Consider the following 22,162-nt stretch of genomic DNA (forward strand, 5'->3'; position numbering starts at 1 on the left):
AGAAGGTAAAAAATTTGACATCCAGTAATCAGAGCAGCATTTATAGGAGTTTATTTAGTCATCATGACAGAACAATCTTTAATAAGCTGTGTGCAGATTTGAGTCATTAAATGTCCTTAAACGTGATGTTTTCTCGACAGACTTCAGCAGCAGAGCTCAGAGGTTCCCAGTGATCAGTCTGCACAGCAGCAGCAAACACAGCTGGACTCCATATTTATGGTGTGTACATGTACTAACACACCTTTTACTATTAACTCCATCAACCACAGATGAAATACTAAAGTAGCATTCAGGTCCTAACAGTGTCCATGCTGCTCTGTTTAGACCAGCAGGCCTTCAGACTGACAAATGAATCACATGTTGTGTTCTACCAGTTTAAATGAAATGTTCACTTTATCTTTCTGTTCCAGCTGCTGGAGGAGAACATCGTCTCTTTTGTGAAGAACGAGCTGAAGAAAGTCCAGAGGGGTCTGAGTCCAGATGACCCAGAATGCTTAGAGAGTCAGAGTGAGGATGAGGAGGTGTTGGACGGTGAGGAGGAAGAGCAGAGGAGGAGCAGCAGAGAGGCATTTCTGAAGATCACACTGCACTTTCTGAGGAGAATGAAGCAGGAGGAGCTGGCTGACTGTCTGCAGAGCAGTAAGAGGATTTTAACAGATTTAACATGATGGAGAGGAAATGGAGGCAACATGAGAGAGGTTTATATTTCAAACTCTGCTGTAAATATGCTGCACACATCTGCATCAGATCAGAGGCTGTTTGTCCTCCACTGATGAGCTGAATAAAACTGATGGAGGAGGAAAAACTACTCAGACATACTTACATGTTCAGATTTCTAGACTTTCTGTAGGATCCACTCACTGATTTCATTTGTTGTTTGTTCATTCAGGAGCTCTTGTTGCAAAGTGTCGATATAAACTCAAGTCTAACTTGGAGAAGAAGTTCCAGTGTCTGTTTGAGGGGATCGCTAAAGCAGGAAACCAAACCCTTCTGAATCAGATCTACACACCGCTCTACATCACAGAGGGAGGGACTGCAGAGGTCAATGATGAACATGAGATCAGACAGATTGAAACAGCATCCAGGAAACCAGACAGACCAGAAACAACAATCAGACAAGAAGACATCTTTAAAGCCTCACCTGGAAAGGTTGAACCAATCAGAACAGTGATGACAAAGGGAGTGGCTGGCATTGGGAAAACAGTCTTAACACAGAAGTTCACTCTGGACTGGGCTGAAGACAAAGCCAACCAGGACATACACTTCACATTTCCATTCACTTTCAGAGAGCTGAATGTGCTGAAAGAGAAAAAGTACAGCTTGGTGGAACTTGTTCATCACTTCTTTACTGAAACCAAAGAAGCAGGAATCTGCAGGTTTGAAGAGTTCCAGGTTGTGTTCATCTTTGACGGTCTGGATGAGTGTCGACTTCCTCTGGACTTCCACAACACTGAGATCCTGACTGATGTAATGAAGTCCACCTCAGTGGATGTGCTGCTGACAAACCTCATCAGGGGGAAACTGCTTCCCTCTGCTCGCCTCTGGATAACCACACGACCTGCAGCAGCCAATCAGATCCCTCCTGAGTGTGTCGGCAGGGTGACAGAGGTCAGAGGGTTCACTGACCCACAGAAGGAGGAGTACTTCAGGAAGAGATTCATAGATAAGAAGCAGGCTAGAACCATCATCTCCCACATCAAGACATCACGAAGCCTCCACATCATGTGCCACATCCCAGTCTTCTGCTGGATCACTGCTACAGTTCTGGAGGATATGTTGAAAAGCAGAGAGGGAGGAGAGCTGCCCAAGTCCCTGACTGAGATGTACATCCACTTCCTGGTGCTTCAGTCCAAACTGAAGAACGTCAAGTATGATGGAGGAGCTGAGACAGATCCACACTGGAGTCCAGAGAGCAGGAAGATGATTGAGTCTCTGGGAAAACTGGCCTTTGAGCAGCTGCAGAAAGGCAACCTGATCTTCTATGAATCAGACCTGACAGAGTGTGGCATCGATATCAGAGCAGCCTCAGTGTGCTCAGGAGTGTTCACAGAGGTCTTTAAAGAGGAGAGAGGGCTGTACCAGGACAAGGTGTTCTGCTTCGTCCATCTGAGCCTTCAAGAGTTTCTGGCTGCTCTTCATGTCCATCTGACATTCATCAAGTCTGGAGTCAATCTGCTGGCAGAAGAACAGACAACATCCTGGTGGTCTAAAGCGTTTGGAGGCAAATCAACACATTTCTACCAGAGTGCTGTGGACGAGGCCTTAAAGAGTCCAAATGGACACCTGGACTTGTTCCTCCGCTTCCTCCTGGGTCTTTCACTGCAGACCAATCAGACTCTCCTACGAGGCCTGCTGACACAGACAGGAAGTAGCTCAAAGACCAATCAGAAAACAGCCGAGTACATCAAGAAGAAGATCAGTGAGAATGTGTCTGCAGAGAGAAGCATCAATCTGTTTCACTGTCTGAATGAACTGAATGATCGTTCTCTAGTGGAGGAGATCCAACAGTACCTGAGATCAGGAAGTCTCTCCACAGATAAACTGTCTCCTGCTCAGTGGTCAGCTCTGTGCTTCATCTTACTGTCATCAGAAAAAGATCTGGACGTGTTTGACCTGAAGAAATACTCTGCTTCAGAGGAGGCTCTTCTGAGGCTGCTGCCAGTGGTCAAAGCCTCCAAAAAAGCTCTGTAGGTGCACACAGAACTATCCAGATTAATGTAGTTTAATCTTTGTTAAAGTAATATTTACAATTGTTTTCTTTTGTTCTGCTGATTCTTCTCCAGGCTGAATCACTGTAACCTCTCAGAGAGAAGCTGTGCAGCTCTGTCCTCAGTTCTCAGCTCCCAGTCCTCTAGTCTGAGAGATCTGGACCTGAGGAACAACAACCTGCAGGATTCAGGAGTGAAGCAGCTGTGTTCTGCACTGGAGAGTCCACACTGTACACTGGAAACTCTCCTACTGCCATCAGAAAAAGAACAGGACGTGTTTGACCTGAAGAAATACTCTGCTTCAGAGGTGGTTCTTTTGAGGCTGCTGCCAATGGTCAAAGCCTCCAAAAAAGCTCTGTAAGCACTCAGATAGTTGGCTTTATTTATTATTATTTAGATACTCTGCCGTCTTTTTTTAAATTTTATTTATATTAGTAACCTATTGCCTGTTTTTTTTTCTTTATATTTCCAGACTCACTGACTGTAACCTCTCAGAGAGAAGCTGTGCAGCTCTGTCCTCAGTTCTCAGCTCCCCGTCCTCTAGTCTGAGAGATCTGGACCTGAGTAACAACAACCTGCAGGATTCAGGAGTGAAGCAGCTTTCTGCTGGACTGGAGAGTCCACACTGTGGACTGGAAACTCTCAGGTCAGAACATGACACAGTTAATATTTGATATATTATTCTAAACTATGAGGTCCAGCTTCTCTAATATCAGGATTTCTGATTCACAGATGTTTTCCAACAGGGTTTTATTATTCACAGGAAAGAAAATATTGAATTTTCCAGTTTATCTTTCTTTGATCCAGGTTTATATCCTTTATGGCAAACATACATGATCACTGGCTGAGACAGAGAAACTGATCTTTGCTTTGATATCATTGGATTTAGATCATTACATGCCTGTTTTTCATTGATTCTGTCATATTTAACTGTCATGTCTCCAATATTTTTAGAATAGTACTGTATTGTTGATCTCTGTTTCTATAACTCAAAAACAACAACTTGCTTGCCTTTGTTACATTTTTACATTTTTTTGTTTAGGTTAAAATGCTATTAACAAGGTAATGGCACCGAGTGATATGATTGGCCGAGCGACCTGCCTGTTTTCACCTTCTGCATTACGTAATCGCGTGCATCCCCACCCGGAAGATATTCTGTTGTGGATCCATGGCATTATAATACACCCATGATCCACGGAGATAGCCGTAAACAGGCAGTAGCGACTGACAATGACCGACAAAAGCGGGCCACGGATTCCACCTCCAGCCGCTCCCGCGGGGAAAAGGAAAACTACATATATATATATATATAGTGCACGTTCGTGGAGGGGAATGGAGTGCGGGGTTAGAACATAGGAGGGAGGAGAGGTTGTTGCTGTTCAAGTTTTTTCAAAGTGCTGTGTGAAATGCAAGAAAGGTAAGAGTAGCTTTAACACTTTGTCAGCTTAACATTACTGAACACACACTGACCCCACAGTCCCGCAGCGCCACTCGCTGGCGTACACCTGCCATTACATCTCCCCCTCTTAGCTAAGGGTTTCGCTCCTCTGATAACTCAAATAGAACATGTTGCACTATTACTTATGACAACTGCATTTTCAGGTAGAAGCATGACTTATTCAGAACATAACAAGAAACACTGTTATTCTTTTTTTTTTTCAAATGTCCAGTCTATTTGGAGGGTTAACCACTTTCCCTGACCTGGTGACCTGTGACGTTGGCACCACCCTCAGATGAGATAGGTTGCGGCACAATTGTCCCCCAGGTGTGTCCACCACATAAGAGCGTGGTGTGTGTGCGTTGTGAACAACAATACCTTGCGTCTTTGAAGGCATAATCCAAACCTTCTGCCCAGGAGTCAGAGTGGGCAGAGTCTGTGCATGGTGTTGCCGGTTGAAGGCTTGCTGTTGCTGTGTTTTCAGGGCTGTATTCTTCTCCCTAAATGACTGCAGGTCTGGCCACTGTGGCTGTAGCTGTCCAGATGAGATGGGAACCGGGGTCCGGATCCTCTTCCCCATCATGAGTTGTGCTGGGGAGCTCCTTTGAGCGAGGGACGTGGCCCCTTATGCCAGCAAAGCCTTGTGAAAGTCCCCTTCCTTGGCGAGAAGTAACTTAATAGTCTTTACAGCCCTTTCAGCTTCACCTTTGCTGCGTGGATATCTGGGGCTACTTGTCCCATGCTTGAAGTCAAAGTCGATTGCAAACTGAGCAAACTCATGGCTGGAGAATTGTGGTCCGTTATCTGAGATCAGAACCTTTGGGCACCCGAACCTTGCGAAGACAGCTTTGCACCCGTCAATCACATGTTTGGCTGACATGCTGCTGGTCAAGTTGCACACCTCTATATATCTGGAGAAATAGTCAACTATGACCAGATAATCTCCATTTCTCCACTGGAAGAGGTCAGCCCCCACTCTCTGCCATGGTCTGCCTGGTAAGTTTGTCGTGATAAGTGGTTGAACTGGTGTTGGGGTTTCCATAGCACAGGTGTCACATCGTTCCACAATCTGCTTTATTTGTGATGTGATACCTGGCCACCAGACCGATTCTCTTGCTCTGGCAAGGCATTTGTTGATTTCTTGATGCCCTTGGTGAAGTTTCTGCAGTACATCCTGTCTCATGTGGTCTGGAATAAGCAGCCTCTCACCTTTCATAATCAGTCCTTCAGCCTCATGCAGATCTGACCGCTCTGGCCAATAGGGAAGTAACAGTTTGTCGACTTGTCTCCTGTGATCCGGCCACCCCCTTTTTATGAGGCCACTGAGGTGTCTGCATGTATCATCTGTGTTTTGAGCCTCTTTGATTTGGTCCAGTTTTGTAGTCATTCCCAGAAGCTGGGCCATCACACTGTCAACATACGCCTTACATTCTTTTTCCAGGTCCTTTTCTGCCTTGGTGAGCATCACTGGCAGTGGTGCTCTCGACAACGTGTCCGCGGTTATCAGATTCTTGCCTGGCACATGTATTATGTCATATTTGAACCTGAGCAGTCGCAGCCGGAATCTGAGTATCCTGGGTGGGAGTTCATCCAATGCCCTTGACTTGAGGAGTGTGATGAGGGGCTTGTGGTCTGTGCGTATTGTGAAGTCCAGGCCATACACATATCCACACAGCCGCTCACATGCCCATGTTACTGCGAGGGCCTCCTTCTCTATTTGAGCATACCTTGATTCGGCTTCACTCAGGCTCCGTGAGATGAATACAACCGGCCTCCAAGAGCCATCTGGTTGTTTCTGCGTCAATACTCCCCCCAGCCCGTAGGAGGAAGCATCTACTGACACCACTGTCTCCCGTGCCGGGCTATACTGAGCCAACACAGTGTCCGAGCTGAGTTCTTTCTTTATGTCCATGAAAGCTTTTCTTTGAGGGGCCTCCCATGTCCAGCTGGTGTCACTCTTCTCCAGATCACGGAGTGGTTTTGTCAGTTCAGGGAGGCGTGGAAAAAATGTCCCCACAAAGTTGACCATTCCCATAAAGCAGCGAATATCTGCCACATTCTTTGGTTATGGCATGTCCCAGATTGCTTTGATTATATCAGGATCTGTTCTGAGGCCTTGTGCATTGACAACATGCCCGGGGAACATGATTTCTGTCATAGCAAACTTGCACTTGTCATTCAGAGTCAGCCCCGCCTCTCTGAGTTTTGTCAGCACCTTGTGCAGCCTGTCGTCATGTTCAGCACGGTCTCTTCCTGTCACAAATATGTCATCAGCATGGCAGAGGACTCCATCAATGCCATCAACGAGATGAGAGACTCTCTTTTGAAAGTGTTCTGGGGCTGATGTTATCCCAAAAGGCAGTCTTTTGAAGTTATACCTGCCATCTGGAGTGATAAAAGTTGTGAGCAGTTGTGAGCAGGGGCACCTGCCAAAAACCTGATGTAGCATTAAGTGTTGTGAAGACTGTGGCTCTTTCCAATCTTGCCAGCGTCTCGTCCACTGCCGGCAGGATGAGCCGTTCCCTTTCCACACTGTCATTGAGATGTGTCATATCCACACAAATACACAGTTTGCCTGTTGGTTTAACAAGAGGAACCATACCTGCACACCACTCAGTAGGTTCCTCTACACGGGCTATGACCCCCATCTCCTCCATCCGATCGATCTCCTCCTTGACTTTGCTCCTAAGAGGAAGAGCCACACGTCGAGGGACAGAGAGGGCAAAGAGCTGTGCTGATTCTTTCAGTTTTATTTTGTAGTATCCTTTAAGTTGTCCCAACCCCAAAAACACCTCCGGGTAGGCTGAGCGGAAATATGTCTCTGCATCTTCAACGCTGTTCAGGTGGGGAATCATGTTTAGTCTCACAATTGCTGGGAAGCTGAGCAGTGATGTGGCTAGGTCCCTAACAATAAAAACTGACTCTTCAATTTTTCTGTCTCCCCTCTCTGTAACCGCATCCACCTTTCCTATGGTGTCCAATGGCACATTTTTAGGGCCATAAAAAGGCCTGCTGGGGGGTGACAGTGGGTCATATCTGTCCTGTGTGTATACAGATGCAGGCACCGCCGTAACGTCTGCCCCTGTGTCTATCTTGAAACATACAGACTCCCCATTTATTATCAGATTTTCTTTCCATCTAGTCCTTTTTGTGTGGACACTGTGCAGCCACTGTACCCAAATATACTGCATCTGCGGGATCTGACCCTGCCTCTACAGAATGAAGGGTCTGAGCTGACCTGCACACAACTGCAAAATGTCCCTTCTTGTGGCATGTTCTGCATTCGACATCCCTTGCTGGGCACTCACTCCATGAATGCTTTGTGGTTTTTCCACATTTTCCACAGGGTGTGACTTGGGTAGAGGTAGACTGATGTGAGGCTTGGGCATGAGGTTGATATGTTTTCTGCTTGTAGTTATTTTTCTTGTATTTATTATGCATTACTGCATCCATGTGGGCGGGAGAATCAGCTGATCGTAAAACAGTTTGCTGCTTTTTCACGTCTTCGAGCTGTCTCACTTGTGCGATTGCTGTGGCTAGATCCAATTTGGCATTTAATTGTAGCCTCTCTGACAAACCAGCATCGCGTATCCCCACAACAATCCTATCACGGATCATTTCCTCACGTAAGTCCCCATAGTTGCAGTATTCTGCCATCTTATGGACATCCATAATAAAGTGCTCCGCACTCTCTCCGACTTCCTGGCTTCTTTTGTTAAATTTTGCCCGCTCATATATGACATTATGTACTCTGAAAAAGTGGTTATCAAAAGCCCTCTTAACCGCCTCATAGTCCTTTAGCTGCTCCGGGGTTAGAGGTAGGGAACTCAAGATATCATCAGCCTTATCTCCCATTATGTAGACCAAGGAATTTACCTGATGATCCCCCTCTTTACTTGCCAGGCCAGACGCTGTCCTGAAGCGTTCAAACCTTCTGAACCATGTGTGCCACGAGCTGGGTTCAAAATCAAACACTTCTGGCGGGGAAAAAGTCACTAGTTGCTCCATAGCTGCAGTGCAGAGTTGACGGTGGGTTAGCTTAGCTCGTCGGCTAACACTGTCCGGGCCGTGGATTAGCCTTTTGTTGTTTTTAGCCTTGTCGTGATGCACCTTCATTCACCAAACCTCTGCAAAGTGGTCGAACTGGTCCTCACAGGCATATAAGACTCAATCCGTAATGGGTGTAGCACTTCTGACACCATGTATTGTTGATCTCTATTTCGATAACTATCTCCATAACTTTATTAACACTTGGTCAGCTTAACATTACTGAACACACTGACCTAACAGTCCCGCAGCGCCACTCCCTGCCATTATAAGAACAACAATGATTTAAAGTAGTGTTGAGAAGACAATTTTATCCAGCAACACAAAGAGTCCAGAATCTGCTTTTTAATAAAGTTTGTTTATTGTCTTGTTCATTATTGTATCTCCAGGCTGAGTGGCTGTAACCTCTCAGAGAGAAGCTGTGCAGCTCTGTCCTCAGTTCTCAGCTCCGAGTCCTCTAGTCTGAGAGATCTGGACCTGAGGAACAACAACCTGCAGGATTCAGGAGTGAAGCAGCTGTGTTCTGCACTGGAGAGTCCACACTGTACACTGGAAACTCTCCTACTGCCATCAGAAAAAGATCTGGACGTGTTTGACCTGAAGAAATACTCTGCTTCAGAGGCGGTTCTTCTGAGGCTGCTGCCAATGGTCAAAGCCTCCAAAAAAGCTCTGTGAGTACTCAGATAGTTGGTGTCATTTATTATTATTTAGATACTCTGCTGTCTTTTTTTGAAATTTGTAATTTTATTTAAATAAGTAACCTATTGCCTGTTTTTTTTCTTTATATTTCCAGGCTGAGTGACTGTAAACTCTCAGACAGAAGTTGTGCAGCTCTGTCCTCAGTTCTCAGCTCCCAGTCCTCTAGTCTGAGAGATCTGGACATGAGTAACAACAACCTGCAGGATTCAGGAGTGAAGCAGCTGTGTTCTGCACTGGAGAGTCCACATTGTACACTGGAAACTCTCCTACTGCCATCAGAAAAAGAACAGGACGTGTTTGACCTGAAGAAATACTCTGCTTCAGAGGCAGTTCTTCTGAGGCTGCTGCCAATGGTCAAAGCCTCCAAAAAGGCTCTGTAAGTACTCAGATAGTTGGCTTTATTTATTACTATTTATTAATTATTATTTATGCTGTCTTTTTTTGTTTGTTTTTTTTTTATTTAAAAAAGTAACCTATTGCCTGTTTTTATTCTTTATATTTCCAGGTTGACTGGCTGTAACCTCTCAGAGAGAAGCTGTGCAGCTCTGTCCTCAGTTCTCAGCTCCCAGTCCTCTAGTCTGAGAGATCTGGACCTGAGTAACAACAACCTGCAGGATTCAGGAGTGAAGCAACTTTCTTCTGGATTGGAGAGTCCACACTGTACACTGGAAACTCTCAGGTTAGTTTTTCTGATTATGTATATAAAGTAATATTTTGTTTTCCCAGGTTTTCTAGTTTATATGAAAAGTTCTTATACTAAAAAGACTTTACTTTCTGAGCCGATTGTGTTGTAATATCAAGTATATAGTAATTAAAATTCCTTTCACACCAACATGTGAGTCAAAATATATTCTGTCATTTAATCTTCAATGAAGACTCAGCATGCATACAGTAACATAAAACATCAGTAACATTCTATTAAATCTTCTCACTGTCTTTAGAAAATGTTGTCAAACTAAATTAAACTTTTTTTTGTAATTTACTTTCAGTAAACAAAACAATGTACATGCGCAACTGGGCACAAAACACATAACATTGGGAGGATCTGAGTGTTAGATGACACAACAGAATCAACATAAACACAATATACATACATAGACACATGTACCCAAACCTCATTTATCCTAACAGCTCAGACAGTATACACATATATGTATAAACAAATGTTCATATACAGGTTTTTAAAATAAACTTCCCACAGGACCTCGAGCAGGCAGTCTGATTTGAGTAGTTAGTCTTTTGCCGAGGAGTACGAAAGAATCGAGTCACATTCTTCCAGCTGAATTCCCTCCAGGAAGGAGAGTTTCTCACTGACCACTGCTGTCTGCAGATCCTGTCCCACTCTAAACAATATTTAAATTTCAATGAATCAATCAATCAATCAATCAATCAATCAATCAATCAATCAATCAATCAATCAATCAATCAATCAATCTTTATTTGTATAGTGCCAAATCACAACAAAGTCATCTCAAGGCACTTTCCACATAGAGCAGGTCTAAACCGAACTCTTCAGGTTTAATTTAAAGAGACCCAACATTCACACATGAGCAGCACTTGGTGACAATGGAGAGAAAAAACTCCCTTTAAACAGGAAGAACCCTCAGAACCAGAACCAGACTCACAGTGGGAGAACATCTGCCTCGACCGGTTGCAGTAGAGAGGAGAGAGAGGAAGGAGAGGAGAGAGAGAGGAAGGAGAGGAGAGAGAGGAAGGAGAGGAGAGAGAGAGGAAGGAGAGGAGAGATAAGCACATTGAAGGCCCAGATTACCTGTGAGACGAGAAAGCACAGACAACTCCGGGGAAGAAGTTTAGCTTATTGATGCATTTAAAGAGATTTCTTCTGCCAAAGTAAAAACAGAATGGCATCAGATTAAACTCTGAGCTTCAGCAGTTTCAGCCTTCAGCAGCAACATGTGCTTTCTCTGCTTCTAATAACCTAAAATGTATCTGCATGGTACCAACATACAGCAGGGGGCGCTGAATGTGAACATGAAGGCCTGAAGGGCAAAATCCTGTTTACTGAGTTGAGAATGTTTTTAAACTCATTAGATGAACTGTTGTGTGTGTTCAGTCTGTCAGGATGTCTGATCACAAAGGAAGGCTGTGCTTCTCTGGCCTCAGCTCTGAGCTCCAACCCCTCCCATCTGAGAGAGCTGGACCTGAGCTACAATCATCCAGGAGACTCAGGAGAGAAGCTTCTGTCTGCTGGACTGAAGGATCCACACTGGAGACTGGACACTCTCAGGTATGGACAGACAGATGGACACTCTCAGGTATGGACAGACAGGTGGACACTCTCAGGTTTGGACAGACAGATGGACACTCTCAGGTATGGACAGACAGATGGACACTCTCAGGTATGGACAGACAGATGGACACTCTCAGGTATGGACAGACAGGTGGACACTCTCAGGTATGGACAGACAGGTGGACACTCTCAGGTATGGACAGACAGATGGACACTCTCAGGTATGGACAGATGGACACTCTCAGGTATGGACAGATGGACACTCTCAGGTATGGACAGGTGGACACTCTCAGGTATGGACAGATGGACAGACACTCTGACTTACTGAGGGACTCTGGTTCATATGTAATGATGGATATGAGTGAAGGTGTATGAAGCTGATTGTGTCTTTGTCTCTTCCTCCAGGATGGACCATGGTGGACCGCAGAGACTGAAACCTGACGTGAGGAAGTGTGAGTGTGTTTTCAGTTTGATTCATGAGAACTTTGAGAAAAACTGGATGAAATATGTAAAAGAAGTAAAAAAAAAGTTCAAAATGATGGAAAATGTGTTTTGGCAGAAATGGGCGTGGCCTAAACTGACATTTATCTTGAACCAATGAATCCATGAAACAGAAATTTCCTTCTGTTCGTCACAGTTCAGGAGTTAAAAGAGAAATGTTTTATAAATGTCCACATGGTGGCGCTACCTGCTCCAAAATGTCCCTCATGTCTCTCCTGCAGATAAAGTTCATTCATTCATACTGACTTCAGCTGTTTGGAGCATTTGGACAAAAATGTGTTTGTAACAGACGAAAGTTTGAGATGAAAATAACAGACTTGATGTGCAAAGACCTTCACTTTACACCAAACTTGATGAAAAAACATGAATATTACTGAATATCACTGTTATGTTGACTGTTCATGTTCTGACTGAACTGTTAAAGGTTCACTTACTCTGTATGTCCAAAGCTTTCAGTCACATCTCATGGTCTTCCTCAGTGATGTCTCAGTAGGACTTGGTAGGAGCAGGTTTGATTAGTTTGATTTGATAAGTAATAGTTATGATAATCAATAAAAATCAATAAAAACATGAATATGAATGAATAATTAGGTGTTGCCACCCTGAGGTCCAAACAGTCATCAGAGATATGAACAGTGACCTCATCAACAACCAATCACAGGAGACATCAGCATCATCAATTAGAGATCAATAGAGTGTGTGTGTGTGTGTGTGTGTGTGTGTGTGTGTGTGTGTGTGTGTGTGTGTGTGTGTGTGTGTGTGACATCATCAGAGTTCAGGTCAACAGGTTATTAAAAAAACTTTATTAACAGTAATGTACAGTACAGTAACAGTACAGGTTTTATTGTAGAAAATATAAAATGAATGAATCATAAATAAATTGTACTATGTAAAACAAAACATTATACAAGAAATAGAGAAATGAAAACAATCTTAAAGATGAATAAACAATATTTCACAGCAACTTATAAAATGTGACAATGACGTCACAATGTTTGTGAAAAGATGAAACGTCTTTAAAGCTTTTTAGTCTTTGGAGACTCTGCAGACAGAATCAGAGAAAGTCTGAAGTTCAACATCAAACTAGTTTTTATTTTGAGGAAAATGAAGAAATCTGAATTAGTGAATATGATGTTTGCATAAAAGACGCAGCAATTTGATCAAGTTATCAACCTCACTGTTGTTAGACTCTCCATTCAAAAATAAGAGCAGACTCTCTGTAATAGGAAGCAAAACTTTATGAGTCTCCCACATTAATAAGAACATCTGAGTCCAAAAAGTTACTTGAATGAGTACAAACATAAAATAAATGAAAAAAAGATTCAACTTCCTTTTAGCAGAAGGAACATAAAGAGGAAACATCAGGTCTAACATAGTGAATACATTCATTGCAGAGATAGTAATCTGTAACATTTGAATATGAATTTCTTTCATTGAATCAGAAAAGAAATGAAATGTAAATATAATTTTTAGTGGCCAAAAATCCTCCAGATGAGTCTGTCCTTTAACTCCTGTTGATCTTTTACCAAGGTGGAGTGAGCAGTGTGTCTGACGCGCAGCCACAACAGATCCAGTGAGCTGTGTTGTTCTCAGATTTATTTATTGTCAAAACATGAAAAACAAAAACCTAAAGTAAAATATGACGTTTCTTATGAGTCCATTGATCTGAAGATTTTAATCAATAATTCATCCTAAATAATCAATATATCCTGTAAACAGAAATAAACTAAATAACCTTCAAAGCGGCTCCTACATGACTGACTTGAGTTGAATGTGTAATGTGTCTCCACTTCAGTATGAAACAGCAGAGATGTTGTGATGAATCAGATCAGTGTGATCAGCTGCAGCAGCTCATCAATAAATAAGGAGGCGTGTGAGCCGCTAAAAGACTTGAGTGAAGGCTGCTCTCACGTTTCCTCAGAGCAGAAATACTGTAGAAAGACTTTGGACGAACAACTTCCTGTTCAGGCCAGGATGGAGGAGGAAATATGAAATAAGAGAGTTGAGATGCAGCCTTTGTTATCAGGCTGTGTGACTGTGTGCACACCTGCTTCTGTCTGCTGGTATGAGGCCAACACAGTCGTCATGGAGACACTTTAAGTTTGAATGGTTTCAGTAAAGTAGTTAATAAATCAACAGATGATAAACTGCAGCTGTATTTTGTCTCGTTCTCTCCATCAGATGCCTGTGAACTGGAACTGGATCCAAACACAATGAACAGAAAACTCAAACTGTCTGATAACAACAGGAAGGTGACACGTGTGGAGGAGGATCAGTCATATCCTGATCATCCAGACAGATTTGACTCCTATCCTCAGCTGCTGTGTAGAAATGTTCTGACTGGTCGCTGTTACTGGGAGGTCGAGTGGAGAGGATATGTTTCTATATCAGTGAGTTACAGAAGAATCAGCAGGAAAGGAGACAGTGATGACTGTAGGTTTGGAAGGAACGATCAGTCCTGGAGTCTGTACTGCTCTGATGTTGGTTTCCATGTTAGTTACTCTGTTTGGCACAATAACAGAGAAACATCCATCTCCTCCTCCTCCTCCTTCCCCTACCCCCGCCACTTCTCCTCCTCCTCCTCCTCCTCCTCCTCCTCCTCCTCCTCCTCCTCCTCCTCCTCCTCCTCCTCCTCCTCCTCTAACAGTGTAGCAGTGTATGTGGACTGTCCTGCTGGCACTCTGTCCTTCTACAGAGTCTCCTCTGACACACTGATCCACCTCCACACCTTCAACACCACATTCACTGAACCTCTGTGTGCTGGGTTTAGGTTTGGGTCTGGGTATTGGCCAATGTTACTGTCTGGTCCTGCTTCCTCAGTCTCTCTGTGTCCTCTGTAGGAGGGAGAGTCAACACATTTACATCCTGGTTTTTCTGATCTTACGTCTTTTTTGACACAAAAAAAGGTGAAATTCTCCTTTAGAGGCTCTTTGTCAATTTTTTTATACAAAAGATGGCTGCTCACCATCTGCTATGTAAATACTCTTACCTCTTTGGACCACATTTGATTTTCCTGTTTTATTATTTACTTATTTTTATTGCATATATTTTTCCTTTGAGGTTGGCATCTTGTACATTTATCTCCCTGTTATATTTGTTATATTTGTTATATTTGTTATATTTGTTATATTTGTTATATTTGTTATAGCTCTTAGTTATGATTTAGTTTGACTTTATTTTGTCTTTGTATTCATTTATTCATGTTTGGTACATTTTCTTTCTTTTCTCCTTTTGAGGGTTGTAGTGTGTGTGTGTGTGTGTGTGTGTGTGTGTGTGTGTGTGTGTGTGTGTGTGTGTGTGTGTGTGTGTGTGTGTGTGTGTGTGTGTGTGTGTGTGTGTGGGTGTGTGTGTGTGTGTGTGTGTGTGTGTGTGTGTGGGGGGGGTTCTCTGTTCTAACACCACGAGTGGGAACAATATAAAACTACTGGAACATATATCTGTACATTATACTGGTCATCTGTACTTTACTGGTTTCCAATAAAGAAAAACTATAAAAATACATTTATGAGGAAGTGAAGCCTCAGTGGAATGAAAATGAATCCTGTGTCTGTTTCCTGTTTATTTATCTCTAATGGAGCCAAATATGTTATAAAATCAGTATTTTAACATCATCAAATCTATGAGATTGGTCCTATTTAATTGGATAAAGGGGAGAAGAGGTGATGGCACACCTCAAGTTAGTGTGTAGTTAACATGTATTAGTGTGTAGTTAACATGTGTTAGTGTGTATTAGTGTGTAGTTAACATGTGTTAGTGTGTAGTTAACATGTGTTAGTGTGTAGTTAACATGTATTAGTGTGTAGTTAACATGTGTTAGTGTGTAGTTAACATGTGTTAGTGTGTAGTTAACATGTGTTAGTGTGTAGTTAACATGTGTTAGTGTGTAGTTAACATGTGTTAGTGTGTAGTTAACATGTGTTAGTGTGTAGTTAACATGTATTAGTGTGTAGTTAACATGTATTAGTGTGTAGTTAACATGTGTTAGTGTGTAGTTAACATGTGTTAGTGTGTAGTTAACATGTATTAGTGTGTAGTTAACATGTGTTAGTGTGTAGTTAACATGTGTTAGTGTGTAGTTAACATGTGTTAGTGTGTAGTTAACATGTGTTAGTGTGTAGTTAACATGTGTTAGTGTGTAGTTAACATGTGTTAGTGTGTAGTTAACATGTGTTAGTGTGTAGTTAACATGTATTAGTGTGTAGTTAACATGTGTTAGTGTGTAGTTAACATGTGTTAGTGTGTAGTTAACATGTGTTAGTGTGTAGTTAACATGTGTTAGTGTGTAGTTAACATGTATTAGTGTGTAGTTAACATGTATTAGTGTGTAGTTAACATGTGTTAGTGTGTAGTTAACATGTGTTAGTGTGTAGTTAACATGTGTTAGTGTGTAGTTAACATGTATTAGTGTGTAGTTAACATGTGTTAGTGTGTATTAGTGTGTAGTTAACATGTATTAGTGTGTAGTTAACATGTGTTAGTGTGTATTAGTGTGTAGTTAACATGTGTTAGTGTGTATTAGTGTGTAGTTAACATGTGTTAGTGTGTAGTTAACATGTGTTAGTGTGTAGTTAACATGTGTTAGTGTGTAGTTAACATGTGTTAGTGTGTATTAGTGTGTAGTTAACATGTGTTAGTGTGTAGTTAACATGTATTAGTGTGTAGTTAACATGTGTTAGTGTGTAGTTAACATGTGTTAGTGTGTAGTTAACATGTGTTAGTGTGTAGTTAACATGTGTTAGTGTGTAGTTAACATGTATTAGTGTGTAGTTAACATGTATTAGTGTGTAGTTAACATGTGTTAGTGTGTAGTTAACATGTGTTAGTGTGTAGTTAACATGTGTTAGTGTGTAGTTAACATGTGTTAGTGTGTAGTTAACATGTGTTAGTGTGTAGTTAACATGTATTAGTGTGTATTAGTGTGTAGTTAACATGTATTAGTGTGTATTAGTGTGTAGTTAACATGTATTAGTGTGTATTAGTGTGTAGTTAACATGTATTAGTGTGTAGTTAACATGTGTTAGTGTGTAGTTAACATGTGTTAGTGTGTAGTTAACATGTATTAGTGTGTATTAGTGTGTAGTTAACATGTGTTAGTGTGTAGTTAACATGTATTAGTGTGTAGTTAACATGTATTAGTGTGTATTAGTGTGTAGTTAACATGTATTAGTGTGTAGTTAACATGTGTTAGTGTGTAGTTAACATGTATTAGTGTGTAGTTAACATGTATTAGTGTGTATTAGTGTGTAGTTAACATGTGTTAGTGTGTAGTTAACATGTGTTAGTGTGTAGTTAACATGTGTTAGTGTGTAGTTAACATGTGTTAGTGTGTAGTTAACATGTGTTAGTGTGTAGTTAACATGTGTTAGTGTGTAGTTAACATGTGTTAGTGTGTAGTTAACATGTGTTAGTGTGTATTAGTGTGTAGTTAACATGTGTTAGTGTGTAGTTAACATGTGTTAGTGTGTATTAGTGTGTAGTTAACATGTGTTAGTGTGTATTAGTGTGTAGTTAACATGTGTTAGTGTGTAGTTAACATGTATTAGTGTGTATTAGTGTGTAGTTAACATGTGTTAGTGTGTAGTTAACATGTGTTAGTGTGTAGTTAACATGTGTTAGTGTGTATTAGTGTGTAGTTAACATGTGTTAGTGTGTAGTTAACATGTGTTAGTGTGTAGTTAACATGTGTTAGTGTGTAGTTAACATGTGTTAGTGTGTATTAGTGTGTAGTTAACATGTATTAGTGTGTAGTTAACATGTATTAGTGTGTAGTTAACATGTGTTAGTGTGTAGTTAACATGTATTAGTGTGTAGTTAACATGTATTAGTGTGTAGTTAACATGTATTAGTGTGTAGTTAACATGTATTAGTGTGTAGTTAACATGTGTTAGTGTGTATTAGTGTGTAGTTAACATGTGTTAGTGTGTAGTTAACATGTGATAGTGTGTAGTTAACATGTGTTAGTGTGTAGTTAACATGTGTTAGTGTGTAGTTAACATGTGTTAGTGTGTAGTTAACATGTGTTAGTGTGTATTAGTGTGTAGTTAACATGTGTTAGTGTGTATTAGTGTGTAGTTAACATGTGATAGTGTGTATTAGTGTGTAGTTAACATGTGTTAGTGTGTAGTTAACATGTGTTAGTGTGTAGTTAACATGTATTAGTGTGTATTAGTGTGTAGTTAACATGTGTTAGTGTGTATTAGTGTGTAGTTAACATGTGATAGTGTGTGTTAGTGTGTAGTTAACATGTGTTAGTGTGTAGTTAACATGTGTTAGTGTGTAGTTAACATGTGTTAGTGTGTAGTTAACATGTGTTAGTGTGTAGTTAACATGTGTTAGTGTGTAGTTAACATGTGTTAGTGTGTAGTTAACATGTGTTAGTGTGTAGTTAACATGTATTAGTGTGTAGTTAACATGTGTTAGTGTGTAGTTAACATGTGTTAGTGTGTATTAACATGTATTAGTGTGTATTAGTGTGTAGTTAACATGTGTTAGTGTGTAGTTAACATGTGTTAGTGTGTATTAGTGTGTAGTTAACATGTGTTAGTGTGTAGTTAACATGTGTTAGTGTGTAGTTAACATGTGATAGTGTGTATTAGTGTGTAGTTAACATGTGTTAGTGTGTAGTTAACATGTGATAGTGTGTATTAGTGTGTAGTTAACATGTGTTAGTGTGTAGTTAACATGTGTTAGTGTGTAGTTAACATGTGTTAGTGTGTATTAGTGTGTAGTTAACATGTGTTAGTGTGTAGTTAACATGTGTTAGTGTGTAGTTAACATGTATTAGTGTGTAGTTAACATGTGTTAGTGTGTAGTTAACATGTGTTAGTGTGTAGTTAACATGTGTTAGTGTGTAGTTAACATGTATTAGTGTGTAGTTAACATGTATTAGTGTGTAGTTAACATGTGTTAGTGTGTAGTTAACATGTGTTAGTGTGTAGTTAACATGTGTTAGTGTGTAGTTAACATGTGTTAGTGTGTAGTTAACATGTGTTAGTGTGTAGTTAACATGTGTTAGTGTGTAGTTAACATGTGTTAGTGTGTAGTTAACATGTGTTAGTGTGTAGTTAACATGTGTTAGTGTGTAGTTAACATGTATTAGTGTGTATTAGTGTGTAGTTAACATGTATTAGTGTGTATTAGTGTGTAGTTAACATGTGTTAGTGTGTAGTTAACATGTATTAGTGTGTAGTTAACATGTGTTAGTGTGTAGTTAACATGTATTAGTGTGTATTAGTGTGTAGTTAACATGTATTAGTGTGTATTAGTGTGTAGTTAACATGTGTTAGTGTGTAGTTAACATGTGTTAGTGTGTAGTTAACATGTGTTAGTGTGTAGTTAACATGTATTAGTGTGTAGTTAACATGTGTTAGTGTGTAGTTAACATGTGTTAGTGTGTAGTTAACATGTGTTAGTGTGTAGTTAACATGTATTAGTGTGTAGTTAACATGTGTTAGTGTGTGTTAGTGTGTAGTTAACATGTGTTAGTGTGTAGTTAACATGTGTTAGTGTGTGTTAGTGTGTAGTTAACATGTGTTAGTGTGTAGTTAACATGTATTAGTGTGTAGTTAACATGTATTAGTGTGTAGTTAACATGTGTTAGTGTGTAGTTAACATGTGTTAGTGTGTATTAGTGTGTAGTTAACATGTGTTAGTGTGTAGTTAACATGTGTTAGTGTGTGTTAGTGTGTAGTTAACATGTGTTAGTGTGTATTAGTGTGTAGTTAACATGTGTTAGTGTGTAGTTAACATGTGTTAGTGTGTATTAGTGTGTAGTTAACATGTGTTAGTGTGTAGTTAACATGTATTAGTGTGTAGTTAACATGTGTTAGTGTGTAGTTAACATGTGTTAGTGTGTAGTTAACATGTGTTAGTGTGTATTAGTGTGTAGTTAACATGTGTTAGTGTGTAGTTAACATGTGTTAGTGTGTAGTTAACATGTGTTAGTGTGTAGTTAACATGTGTTAGTGTGTAGTTAACATGTGTTAGTGTGTAGTTAACATGTGTTAGTGTGTAGTTAACATGTGTTAGTGTGTAGTTAACATGTGTTAGTGTGTAGTTAACATGTATTAGTGTGTAGTTAACATGTATTAGTGTGTAGTTAACATGTGTTAGTGTGTAGTTAACATGTGTTAGTGTGTAGTTAACATGTGTTAGTGTGTAGTTAACATGTGTTAGTGTGTAGTTAACATGTGTTAGTGTGTAGTTAACATGTATTAGTGTGTGTTAGTGTGTAGTTAACATGTATTAGTGTGTGTTAGTGTGTAGTTAACATGTGTTAGTGTGTAGTTAACATGTATTAGTGTGTAGTTAACATGTATTAGTGTGTATTAGTGTGTAGTTAACATGTGTTAGTGTGTAGTTAACATGTGTTAGTGTGTAGTTAACATGTGTTAGTGTGTAGTTAACATGTATTAGTGTGTGTTAGTGTGTAGTTAACATGTATTAGTGTGTAGTTAACATGTGTTAGTGTGTAGTTAACATGTATTAGTGTGTAGTTAACATGTATTAGTGTGTAGTTAACATGTGTTAGTGTGTAGTTAACATGTATTAGTGTGTAGTTAACATGTGTTAGTGTGTATTAGTGTGTAGTTAACATGTGTTAGTGTGTAGTTAACATGTATTAGTGTGTAGTTAACATGTGTTAGTGTGTATTAGTGTGTAGTTAACATGTGTTAGTGTGTAGTTAACATGTGTTAGTGTGTAGTTAACATGTGTTAGTGTGTATTAGTGTGTAGTTAACATGTGTTAGTGTGTAGTTAACATGTATTAGTGTGTAGTTAACATGTGTTAGTGTGTAGTTAACATGTGTTAGTGTGTAGTTAACATGTGTTAGTGTGTAGTTAACATGTGTTAGTGTGTATTAGTGTGTAGTTAACATGTGTTAGTGTGTAGTTAACATGTATTAGTGTGTAGTTAACATGTGTTAGTGTGTATTAGTGTGTAGTTAACATGTGTTAGTGTGTAGTTAACATGTATTAGTGTGTAGTTAACATGTGTTAGTGTGTAGTTAACATGTGTTAGTGTGTAGTTAACATGTGTTAGTGTGTAGTTAACATGTGTTAGTGTGTAGTTAACATGTATTAGTGTGTAGTTAACATGTGTTAGTGTGTAGTTAACATGTGTTAGTGTGTAGTTAACATGTGTTAGTGTGTAGTTAACATGTGTTAGTGTGTAGTTAACATGTATTAGTGTGTAGTTAACATGTGTTAGTGTGTAGTTAACATGTATTAGTGTGTAGTTAACATGTGTTAGTGTGTAGTTAACATGTGTTAGTGTGTGTTAGTGTGTAGTTAACATGTATTAGTGTGTAGTTAACATGTGTTAGTGTGTAGTTAACATGTGTTAGTGTGTAGTTAACATGTGTTAGTGTGTAGTTAACATGTGTTAGTGTGTAGTTAACATGTGTTAGTGTGTAGTTAACATGTGTTAGTGTGTAGTTAACTGGGTTCCCAGGTATGCAGTCACACTGTTTCCACTAAATCTAAAACAGAATCAATCGGCAGTAACGCACTGGCCTGTTTCTCATCCACTCCGGTAAGAAAGCACTGACACAATTGTCCGTCACGATCAGGAATAAACAACCTCAAAAACAACAAAGAACGTGTGGTTAATTGGGCGCGTCTAGCAGCGCATATCCTGGGAGCTTTGGAAGAAAAGTATTTCACTTTTACAGGTAGAAGTTGAACCTGATGATCATCACAGGTTGGACATGATGAGAGACAGACAGCAGAGGGACTGGTTAGTAACAGGGACACTAAACAGTAGACTGCATTTATTCAGGTTCCCATTGATCCTTCTCTCTTAGTCAGCTTTAATTAACTGGGTTTGTATAATATGATGATGAAACATATCATGCCGTTAAGTGCTGTGTTAAATCTTGCTGTCAATAAACGTGTTAAACATGAATCATGATTTCATCTCATCGTTATATCGAGCTCACTTCTGCAGGTAGATAACAGACCAAGGTGTTAAATGAAATTGGAAAACCTAAAACATCCACTGGTATCACTGTTGGCATGTTAGCGAGAGAGGAAAGAGGCTAAATAAAGCTCCACATTTAACCAAAAGTTTGGAGAGTTAAAATCTCACTGTCTTCCATCTGAGTGCAGTTTGTGGGCCATGAGCTGACATTAACATAGAAGCCTGGGGTTTGTATACAGCTTCATTATTATAAGGAAGAAACTGACAGTAATTAAATCACAGCAGAATTGGGCAATTAATTAGTTAACTGGTTTTGTGATGTTACTTGCTACAAATACCTTGTTTGGTATAATATTGTGAGAGATATCAGTACAATCTGTTAGTGATTATATGCAGCTGGGTGGTGGGTCTGTTAGGGAGAAGAGAGACTCTCTGTATGACTGGGAGGGCTTCATTTAACCAAGGATTACAGCACCACTCATTCATGTTACAGTGCTGCTACCGCCATCTACTGGCCAAAAGTAACCAAGGATTATAGCGCCTCTCATTCATGTTACAGTGCTGCTACCGCCATCTACTGGCCAAAAGTAACCAAGG

General features: G+C 40.2%; 1 protein-coding gene and 1 long non-coding RNA gene across 2 annotated transcripts; both read left to right on the top strand.

Moving 5' to 3' along the window:
* The first annotated feature begins 3,212 nt into the window (after positions 1–3,212).
* On the top strand, positions 3,213–14,484 carry LOC133993621 (neoverrucotoxin subunit alpha-like). Its single transcript, XM_062432607.1, has 5 exons — positions 3,213–3,354; positions 10,967–11,140; positions 11,549–11,595; positions 13,826–14,177; positions 14,265–14,484. Exons 3-5 carry the CDS (start codon positions 11,550–11,552, stop codon positions 14,482–14,484), a joined length of 618 nt encoding a protein of 205 aa, XP_062288591.1. The 5' UTR covers positions 3,213–3,354; positions 10,967–11,140; position 11,549.
* LOC133993662 (uncharacterized) lies at positions 12,343–12,837 on the top strand. Its single transcript, XR_009927073.1, has 2 exons — positions 12,343–12,533; positions 12,564–12,837. It is a non-coding gene; the product is annotated as an uncharacterized LOC133993662 (long non-coding RNA).
* Positions 14,485–22,162: the final 7,678 nt, after the last annotated feature.

This window comes from Scomber scombrus, chromosome 14 (genome assembly GCF_963691925.1).
Source record: "Scomber scombrus chromosome 14, fScoSco1.1, whole genome shotgun sequence".
Classification (NCBI taxonomy): Eukaryota; Metazoa; Chordata; class Actinopteri; order Scombriformes; family Scombridae; genus Scomber; species Scomber scombrus.